This window comes from Centrocercus urophasianus, unplaced genomic scaffold (genome assembly GCF_019232065.1).
Source record: "Centrocercus urophasianus isolate 14NV4802_14NV808 unplaced genomic scaffold, USGS_Curo_1.0 seq_12, whole genome shotgun sequence".
NCBI lineage: Eukaryota > Metazoa > Chordata > Aves > Galliformes > Phasianidae > Centrocercus > Centrocercus urophasianus.
The window spans coordinates 52,848,456-52,859,959 of record NW_024884364.1 but is presented as its reverse complement, the minus strand read 5'-3'; the positions used below and the strand labels follow the sequence as shown (position 1 = coordinate 52,859,959).

The window sequence follows — 11,504 nt, the reverse complement described above, 5'->3', positions numbered from 1 at the left end:
CAATCCCCTTCCCTCAATAAACCCCCCACAAAACAAAACAAAACAAAACAAACGCCACTGAGACAGGTAATGTAATGGTACCAAGTAAAGTTGATTGTTTTAATCCTGTAGTTATTAACTTGGTCTTACAGCAAACACTGTCAATAACAGTTCTTTTGTTGTTCAGTCAATTCCAACTTGGACTCTTGAGATCACAGAATCATAGAATGGTTTGAGTTGGAAGGGACCTTTAAGATTATTCCAAACTCCCTACTATGGGCAGGGACATCTCCCACTAGGTAATGCTGTTCAAAGGCATGGATTCTACCATTTTTTATAGGAAAGGAGAAAGAGTGCAGTATTTTGCAGTATTCTTCCTTGAAGAGAGAAACATCTTACAAAAAAAGGAATATTCAAGTGAACCAAAACTTATTTACTGAATGTTAAAAAAAAAAAAAATTTGCAAACAAAATTTCTGTTTTTCCCACAATAAAACAAAAGTTGATATTTCAAGTGGAATGAAATATTTTATTCAACCAAAATTATTTTGAACTTGAAGAAATTTTACCAGAAAGGAAACTGCATTACACTGGTATGGAACACATTTTCTCAAATCAACATGAGACACCTAGTAACAATTTTGTGGACAGTTTTGCATTCAAAAGCATTCCTTTGGACAGAGCCAGAAGATATTTGCTTTTATATGGGAAGCTCCAAAGATGTTTTCTGGCTGAAGACTTGGCCTGGGAGCAAATATTTTCAGCTTGGTACAAGAAGTTAGTAGATGATACCACTGTATCCTGTGAAGGAAAGATACAAGCTGGCATATCCTTGCTTTCTTTTACCTTTACTGATTTAAATTTGCAAGCCATGGAAGACAGGAACAAAAGAGTTCCTGCTGAGAGCCGGGAAGCCAGAGGCTGTCACTCCAAAGAGCCCTCTGAACAGCTCTGGACTACAATTAAGACTGCATGTGTGTTTATCATTGCCATCAACTGACCATCACACCTTAGACAACCCACCACTACTGAAGATCAGCATCCCCCAACAACAAAACATCACTGGATTGAGGAGTGGTGAACCATTTTTGCCTTGCTGTGTTTGTGTACTTATATGTCTGTCCATCTGTCTCTCCTTCCCCATTTTCAACCTTTTCTCTTTATATTATTTTATTTTGCATTCTTTGTAGCAGCTGTTGTCTAATATTGTCTTAGAACTTTTAACATAGAGATAACTTCTCCACCAAAGTACTCTTACCTATATTGCTTACAAATTGTTATTAGCAAATTAGCTGATTTTAACTCCAAGTAGAGTATTAGTTGTTATTAGAAAGCTCTCAATAAATTTATTTGTATTATTTCTCTGAGTCTTGGATGACTCTGTCATGATAGTGACCTCTGCTGATTAGGGAAGACACAACTCAGGAGACAGAAAAAGATTCATTTCCCTCGAAACACACTGAGTGGGATGAGATAGAAAAAGAGGATCTCTTAAGTCTCTCCCTAGCCCTCTATAGAATTAAATCAGTCTTTAACTTGTATTGCTCTGCTATAGAAGAAATCTACTGAAATATATCTTCCTTTCAAAATCAAGGCTCTATATTCCTTCTTTTGTCTCAGCTAGCAGTTCAAATAGTCTACCCTGATTGCATAGCTCAAAACAGAATCCTAGAATTGTTCGAATTGGAAGAGACAATTAAAATTCATCTAGTCCAAATCCCCTGCAATGAACAGGTATATCTACAGGTAGACCAGGTTGTGAAGAGACCTGTCAAGCCTGATCTTGAACATCTCCAATGACATGATGCCCACATTTCTGGGCAGCATGTTCCAGGAAGAATCCAATCTAAATTTCCCCTCCTTTAGTATGAAGCTTCCTGTCTTATCACAACAGATCTTGCTTAAGGGTCTGTTCCCTTTTTTCTCATAGCTCCCCTTTATATATTGAAAGGTCACCCCAGAGGCTTCTGTTCTTCAGGCTGGACAGCCCCAGCTCTCTGTTTGTCCTTGTAGTGGAGGTGTTCCATCCCTTGGATTATTTCTGTGGCCTTCCTCTGGACATTCTCTAACAGGTCCACATCTCTCCTGTGTGGAGGACTCCATATTTGAATACTGTGCTCCAGGTGGGGCCTCACCAAAGAGCAGAGGGGCAGGGTCACCTCCCTCGATCTGCTGACCACACTTCTTTTGACGCAGCCCAGGATACAAGATGGCACATTGCTGGTTTGTGTCCAGCTTGCCATCCACCAGTAGCACCACGTTCTTTTCAGCAGGGCTGTGCTCCAAACATTACATCTCCTCACTTATATTGAGAGCAGGGGTTGCCATGATGCAGGTACAAGACTTTGCACTTGAATTTACTGAAACATATGAAATGCACCTGGGCCCACTGCTCAAACCTGTCTAGGTTTCTGGCTGGTATCCCATCCCTGAGGCATGTAGACTTTGCCACACAGCTTCCTGTCATCTGTAAACTTGCTGAAGATGCACTTGATCCCTCTATCAATGTTGTTGATAAAGGTATTGGTCCCAGTACTGACTCCTGAGGGACACCACTTATCACCAATTTCCATCCATACACTGAGCCATTGACCTTCACTCTGAGTACAGTCTTGCAACCAGTTTCTTGTTCAACAAACAGTCCGCCCACCAAATCCGTATCTTTCCAGTTTGGAGAAAAGGATGTTATGGTGGACCGTGACCAAGGCCTCACCGAAGTCCAGATAAATTACATCAGTGGCTTTCTCCTTGTCCACCAATGCAGATACACTGACATCGAAGGCAGCTAGTTCATTCAGGCACGACTTGCCCTGGGTGAAGCCATGCTGGTTGTCTCCATATCACCTCCTTCTCTTCCATGTGCCTTAGCATAGGTTCCAAGAAGATCTGTTCTGTGATGTTCCCCACCACATAGATGAGGCTAACAGGACAGTATTTCCCTGGCTCATCTTTTCTACCCTATGAATGAACTTTTATGTATGAACTTGCATGGCTTGCTACTCCATGGAAAGATAGGGGAAAATTTCTTCACTAAGATAGGAAAAATAAAGTAACAGTAGTTGTTCAGTTCAAAGCGATACCTTCTCTGAGCTATACTTATTTAAACAATTACAGTAGGTTAAAAAAAACTGTCTTTTTTACCTTATTTAACATTTTGTCCCTTCGCTAAATGCAAAAGGATAGGTATATTAAGACATTGTTTTCACATGCAACTTGTTAATATGTACTTGCACAATGTATGATATTTTTTGAAGCTATAGAGAACCATTGTGAGCTTCTTCTGCAACTTCCAGAAATGATTGCTTCTTCCATTGCTTCTTATTTCTTTAATCGGATATTGAATAGGTACTGTGGTACTTGTATAAAGAGCCAATCTTAAAGTTATTGATCTATTGGACATTATTTGGAAGCTAATGCAGCACTAACTCTAGTTCCTTCTTGACCCAAATAGATTCAATTGTTCAGTCATATTGTCTGACCTGCTGTACTTTACTGAGCTGAAGATTAGTAGTTAGAGAAAGGCTGCAGAATACTTTACCTTTTTGATTTGAAGTGCATTTTAAGAGTTGCAGAATATCACAACTCAAAACATTTCAAACCATTTGGATCAGACAATCTCCAGTATCAGCCTTTCTTGGATCAGTGAGAATCCAGCCAACTCTGAGAAAGTTAGCTTTTACATGAAGATAAAAAATAAAATAAAAAAAAGCACATAACTCTCCTACAGGTCTTCAGATTTTTTCAAATATGTATGTTGTTTAATGTCCTCGTCTCCATTATCTTCTGATATTCTCAGTATGACCTCTGACTGCATCTCCATTTGCACTGAATTTTGTTTCTGTTTGGAAAAAAAATTGCATAATGTGCATCTACATTCGATATTCTGTCTGAATTTTATTAAAAGCATGCTATCTGTTTGATGTATCTGGGATTAGTTCTGATTACTTCTTCCATAATGATAACTGTGATACAGAGATCACATTAGTTACTGTCTCCCTCTAAAAGGTGCTCATAAGCACATTTACTTCATTGTTATGAACCCTATCTTTTTTTGGTTATTGCCCTGCAGGATATTGACCAAGAGTTTATGTCAAAGTAATAATCCAGCTTTCCAACATTATATTTATGTGCTGGATAAAACAGCTTATTGCAGCACCATTCTTCCCAATCTTCTTAACTGTTATGGTATGTCCAAAGCCAAAATCTCTGCAGTGTCAGCAATATTAGAGATACTAATCTATTCCATATGTTTTATTCAATTTCTCTTTCCTAGAAGTGTCATCAACAGTCATCTTAGTCACTTACAATAATCATCTAGACAATAATTACAGCTATGCTGAGGTTTTCCTGTCAGAGGTGTGAGTAGTGTTTTGTAATAGGGAACAGAACTGTCTTCTTCCTCTGTCAGTGACATTTAAATATATATTTTTTGTGGTCATTGATTGCTGCAATTTTTGATCTATACAGGGAATAAAAATGGGCACCTGAATAGTAATGAATGCCGTTGTAGATTGCTGGCAGATACAGAGTATGTGTTTAATGATGATTTTGTTTTTACATTCTAGTAGTCTGTAATCAAAAGTCACGGGAGTAATTATCAATTACTTACTGGTGAAAAGGTACCAAAAGGTACTGGTGAACTGGTACCAAAGGATTTTTGCATAGAGGAGGCAGCAAATATGGCACCCTTAGGTCAAATTCAGTCAGATATTTTTGGACAGAAGTGTCACAGAAATGATCAAATCTTGAAAATAGAACATAACTTTAGTACAATTCTAGAGCTCTATTGGATTTTTCTTTCCTGAGAAGATGACTATAAAGTAAGAGGGGAACAGAACACTCCTTAGGAGCCATCCCAAAAATTAACTCCAGGTGAAAGTTCAAAACACATGCCATCAATCTCATCATTTTATGATATCATTATGCAGCATATACACACTGGTTTCTCCATAGATTTGTCTGTAAGAAGATAAAAGCAAACAAAACAAAAAACTCACTCCCTTTGCCTCAAAATTCTGATTGTGATTCATGAATTTTGATGGTCCATGGTTGCTGTCAGAGTTTGCAGCTACATACATGCATTTAGAAAAAAAAAACAATAAAACAACATTGAAAGACACACTCTTATTCCCCTCGGAGTGGAGGTGTAGCTCTCATTGGCAACTGGCAGTCACAATAGTGAATGCACTTGCAGAAGAAGTTCAGATATTGTAGTGTAAGTACAGCAACAGTATTGAGTAAGTTAGATAAAAGGGTATGAAACAAAGGCTCCTCAAAAAATGTTTTAAATACATAGGATGAAGAAAATCCTCATAATAGTTTTTTATTTACATCTCTCTGGAAAACACTGTTCGGGCACACCTTCATCTTTTCATCATATGCTATAGTAGAACCAGGTAAGAAAATCTTGCTGTGTCTTCTGGAGAGCAGCTCATTGTGTAGCTTCACTAGATATGCAATAAGATAGACTACTGCCTGACCAGAACATTTTTTCTTCCAGCTCACACAATCACATGCAGCAAGAAGAGGCATTGAATATGCTAGCAATGGAGCTGTATTAAGTAAATCACACAAATATTGGAAACATGTATTTTCTGTTTTATCCAGTCAATTTGTAACTTGCTAATTTGTAATTTGTTTTGTAACTTGCTAAGAGATAAGTCAGAATCTGAATTTCCTGTCACGTATCATATTTTTCAAAATAAAATTTCTGTAAATGATTTTATCTTGCAGCACAGGCACTGTTGTGGTAGCTTGCATTTCATGTATTGCTGAGCTTCCTCTTATTTTCTCTAAATGTGTGTGCTTACTACATAATAGCCAATGACTTGCACTTCTCCACAAAGAACTTCCCTTTCATGACTTTCCCACATTCTTATACCTGTAAGACCGTAGAACTGATTATTCTGGAAGAAGTCATGACTGCTCCTTAAAAGAGTGGTCCATTGAGCGTGGAAATGCTGAAACACTTTCTCTCTGAGACATACTTAAGGTAGTAATCTCCTGAGGAGATTATCCTTTCTGAGAAAATCGTTGTCCTGTAATCTCCACAAACACTCTGTTCTCTTTCAGCTTCAGTACAAACACTCTACATACCTTTTCCCCAGTTCTTCTTAAAACTGACCCACTGCTTCAAATGCAATGTTATGCTGCTCTGATTGCAGGTAATATTACGCACATCATTGTAGCAAGAGAAGAGACACTCTACCTGGTGATGAGTCTCATCTGTAGCTAACCAAGTTGTAACTTTATCTGTAGGACCTGGAAAGGGCGTGGTTATAACTTCCAGGAGTCTATACCTACAAGAGAGCGATACAGACACACAACTCTAGAATATCTGCAAAACAAATTATTCAATAATACTTTGCAATAAATTCATCTGAAACAGACATCGGGTAGCAATTTAAATGAGTAAGAAACTTAAACATTGAGAGGAAAATGTGCACTCAAATGGAGCACGGTCTCTGGTCTGAGGGAAAGATTCGGTGTGAATGTAACACATTTAAATTTAGGTGGTCAGGAGCTGCCTAATAGCCTCCAGAGATACTCCAGAGCTCTTTCCACTGACTAGAAAGGTGCCTTACACTTCAGTGAAGATTGTAGGTGCCAAAAAAATAACATGAATTAGATGTTAGCATTAGGCAGACATCTATTTCTAAAGATATTCTACTCCTTTTTTGATTCATCACAGACATTTTGCTCAGCATTTTTCCTAGCTCTTCTTTCACTTCACCAGTTTTAACTTGCTAAAGTTTTAAAAGGATTGTAGTATGGATATGCACCTGCATTTGAATTTCAACAAAAACAAGAGACTGTGGCATGCAACCATGCTTATAGCTGGAAAAATGCTCCTGTTTTCATAAGTAAAACTACCTATAAAATGTGATAATCAAAGGAAGAAACATAGAGAACAGGGGCAGGCATAGTGTCAGAAATGTGTTTTAATTCCTATACTGAAATCTAGCGCAATTCAAGTTGAGCAAGAGTGAGGTCTGCACAGAACCATGAAAACATTTTGCACTATAACAAAGGGTTATATGTTGGCTTTCAGTACTGTGTAAATTTACGACAAAAGAAATCTACCAGCTGAACTGATCTCTTGAGACCAGAAGCACACCTTATTATTTGACCAGAATACTGTTTTATGTTTAGATGCAGGTGGGTTTTAATTGCTTTCCTTGTGCCAGTGGAAGCATTTTGTACTGTATTTTAACAGTTTCATATCCAGAGTACCTTGAGTTCTTGTTTGCTAAAACAAAGTTTATAGTAACTTCTACTATCCTAACCAGGAACTTTATTTAGTTTTCAATTAATTAATTTATTTACTTCTAACACTGCTTCCATTTTGTATCACACCTTCCAAATACTAAGGCATCTTGAGTTATCAGCTTGTCCTGATTTATTCTTTTCCTAGTTCAAGAAAGCCTTTTCTGCTATACCAGTAGGAAATATAAGTAGCTGAGCAGAAAAGCAATGATGTGGAGTCTTTTGGTTGCATTAATTTATGGTGGGTGTAGGGACACTAATGGTACAGCAAAGCAAATTACTTCTGTCAGCCTGACTTTCATTTTTTTACTTATTTCTTGTAAGCTGTCTGAGTTAGAGGAAAGGAATGCTCTAGGCAATACCCATGAATTATGAAATGAAGTTGGGCAACATGGGAAATGCAATTCATCTTTGGTGTGATTAGTGTTGGTAGCTCAGAATGCAGAATCCATAAAACCATGGGGCAAAATCACACTGAGAAGAGCAGTCAGGCTACTGGCAGAGATACAGCTGAGAGCATCTTATGAGACTGGAGCTCCAGGGACAGTGATGTAATCCGTGAGGTGCTCAGTAACGGTGCACTACTGCACACCTCTGATAAAGCAACAGCTGTTACTGCACTATTAACTGCTTTTTGTAAGTAATAATTCATTCGTAAAGATCTCTTTTACAACAAAAAATTGTATTATCTGTCAGAAACGTGTATTACCTTCTACATGCACATATCAACAAACTTCCAAGGAAAATCAGAAGGCTGAACAATGTGAGGCTTAGCAATATGCTGTCCACAGTTTCTTCTTAAAAAGAAGAAATGATAATGTTAATAATATGGGAAAGGGTAGTTCATAAATTGATGAATTATATATTAATGACTCATAAATATTTCATCATTCGTGGGCTGCTACAGATTTAAAGAGTCTTTTCACCAAGCTTTTTAGGGGAAACTGAGCCTTCTGACTTCAGCACAGTTCTTTCCTTCTCCCTTTAGCCCTCAGCCTTGCTGCTACCTTGATCCCACACTTTCCTCATCTTCCCCTCCACCAGTGGATTCCATTTGCTCCTTTCCTTGGATTGCTGCTCTCTTATGCTGGGCATGGTCAGTCCTTTCACAGCATGCATTCATCCAGCCTGGATATCATGCTCTTCTGTCTGTCTGTTGCTGACACTCCTGCTGCTGCCCAAGTTGCTTCTGGATTCTTGCTGTTGCCACCTCTCATCTCCACACATAACCAGTCCCCCACCACTGCTTGTTCACCCCTTCACAGCTGTAACTGGTTTAAGGCAAAATGAAAGCAAAATCTTTTTGTCAAAAAAAAAAAAAAAAGAAATTCTCTTTGAATCAAGAAGCAACATATTTTTTGCATTAGACTTACCTAAAGAAATGCAAGGAAACAATCTGAAAGACATATTTATACCATTCAGAAAATATTACTGTTTTGTACTTTGTATTCCTTCCTCTAGAATAACCCAATCAAAAATATTGTGTCTTTTTTTTTTTTTTTTTCCAAATTGTGTTTTTGTTTAATACCTGGCTTTAGAACCATGACTTCAAACTAAGTACTTTGAAGAAGAAAAACAGGAAGGAATAGTTCTTGAAATTTTAGTAGTCCTAGGTCAGAACGATTTTATGGCCAATCTAGATAAAATTCAAACAAAATGGTTTGAACCCGTTTGGGGTTTAAACAAAAATATGAAATATCACAAAATTAATGTGAAAAAAAAAAAAGCTCTCAGACTTCTGAGCCTAGAAAAACCTTTATGTTCTACTAAAACACAAAGATATTATCCATTCACTTTAAGCTGAAAAGGAAGTTTTTCCATTATCTTTCAGGTTGAGTGCTCAGAAAATATGTTCTGAACAATTTCTGGACCATGAAGCATTAATACTTCATTTTGAGGTGATTGTTCTGCTGGTAATCCTTTCTGACTTACACACTCAAGACAAGGGAAAGCAGTGATCTCTGTGTCAGCCAAACCACAAAGAGGTTTGGTCCTCTTGCTTTCTTTCTTTGTTTCAGAAAGTTGGAAGACAAAAAGCGTGCGTTCTTTCAGTTAGGTTATTTTATGCTTTGGGGTTTTGTTTTGGGTGGGTTTTTTTGTTTGTTTGTTTTTCATATGCAAATGTTTAAACTCAGTCACATACAACAGTAAATTGAACCAAAACAATTGGCTTGGTCTGCAGAATTCAGAACACCTCTGAATTGCTATTAACATCAAAGTGATCTATGAATGCTCAGAAGCTCCAAAAATCAGACCAATTATTTCAAGTTTCTATATATGAATAAAGCTGATCAAACATTTCTCTTTCAGCAGAAAGTTTCTATACCGAACAGTTCAGTTTAAATTGTCTTATTTTTCAAGGGCATATGCTAATTCTGGTGGAAAATGAATATGTTTCCCATGAGAAAATTAACAAATTCTTTTCATGTCAAAGGAACATTTCAGAACAAATATTTTAGTTATGTTTTGAATTATGTTATTTCGTTTTGATGTATCAGCTTTTTAAAATGGAGAATGAAATGTCTCTGAAAAATGCATTCTTAAAGAAATGTATTTTTTAGATAAAACATCAGAGTGTCACGTGAAATAAAAAAAAAAAAAAAAAAGCAGGTCAGTTCAAGTTGCTTCAAGACTTTCAGCAGAAAAAACTGACACATTCTGAAATAAAAATACCCAATGGAAGTTTTTTGGTTTTTTTTTTTTCACTTTTAGTTTACTACACAGAATGTCTCAATCTTTTATAATCACTGTGTCTAAAAAATTAGGTATGTGTCTACTATGAAATTACCATGAATTACACTACTAATGACAGACTTTTAAAAAAGTCTAGGCGGTATTAAAGCACACTTCATAACATCCATTTATGATATATTTTCCCAGTTAAAAACAGCCAAAGTCATTTCAGCTGAATACAAAATAAAACAGACAGAAAACCCTCTCTAAGCATCAAAGGAGTTATTTAAAAAGTTGCCTGAGTCTGTGATCTCTCAATGTAATATACTCCGTAGATTCATATTACAAAAGCCACTGATCCTCTCCAAATACAGGAAGGAAGAAGGGAAATTGCTGTATTACATGAACTTGTGCAGAGTTACATGCTCCAGAGGCAAATCAACTTTCTGCACCAAACACATGGAGATATGACATATTATAAGCAATGGCAGTCCTGTCTACCACAGTTTTTCCTGAAGTAGAGAAAACAAGTTGTGATTGTTAACCTCAGCAACAGCTGTTGAGGAAGTTGGGAAAGCAGTGGTGTTGAAAACAGTTGAAGGACAGTTGCAGCTGCTGAAAGCAAGGTTTTGTACAGTGGAATTAGGATGAGTGACTGCCCAGGTCCATTTCCTTCTCCTGATGAGGGGCTGGCAGAGAATGGGTAAATCTACATCTCCTCACAAGGAAAAGCCCTTCAAATTTCCCCTCCCTCCACTGTCTACATTTCAGTTCAAATGCACCCAGCCTCACACAAGGCCAGGCAGACATCTGCTGGCCACGCTACTGAGCAAGTCTCATTTTCTATTCAGTGAGAAGAAATAAGAATTTCTGATGAACAAATCTCTGATGGACAGAAGTGCATCCTCTCTTTCATCACAGTGAGCAGATGCACCTCCTCTCTCAAGCATTTCGGAAGTGAAGTCTTCTGAAATGAAGTAAGTGAATTTAATCCAACAGAGATGTTTAGCTGAGAGGTGCCAACAGAACAGTGGGATGTGGTGAGGTATCTGACGGCGTAGGCAGGCAATATCCTATAAACTCTATTGCTGAATTTACATTCAATCCATTGCGAAAATAGCAATGCCTGCCATTGCATTTCCTGTCTCTTCAGATAAGCACGTACTTGAATCTTAACAGATCAGAAAGGCATATTCCAAAATGCATAGTCTGTTGCATTAAATATTTATATTGTATTGTTTTATTAGCAATAGCACTGAACATTTTTACATGCCGTCATTCAGGGAAGTCTATGCACCACTTTTTCTACCTAAATATTGAGTGTTATTCATCCCACTCTACTGCTTCCCTTTTACCCAACCTGACACCATGAAGCAACTGTACATGAAGGCATTTTTTTAACCATGGAAAGTACCAGTTTCCCTTGTTAGCATACAAATTAAAATCTAGTCATAGGAGGTGAAGGAAAAAACATGGCTTTTGTTTAATTTATACTAAAGCAAATGATGGGAGTCAGAGCGCATATACTTGAATTAGAGCTTAACCACTTCTTATCTTTGTCAGGTGAGAAATTATTCACAGAATCAC

General features: G+C 37.4%; 1 protein-coding gene across 1 annotated transcript in view; it reads right to left on the bottom strand.

Moving 5' to 3' along the window:
• Window positions 1-553: 553 nt before the first annotated feature.
• Window positions 554-11,504, bottom strand: part of LOC122156354 (interleukin-5 receptor subunit alpha-like) — a 29,789-nt gene continuing 18,838 nt past the window's right edge. The window contains 3 exon segments of the mRNA XM_042811044.1: window positions 554-3,816; window positions 6,187-6,277; window positions 7,954-8,041. Coding sequence (XP_042666978.1) covers window positions 3,700-3,816; window positions 6,187-6,277; window positions 7,954-8,041 — 296 coding nt within the window. The 3' untranslated portion in view covers window positions 554-3,699.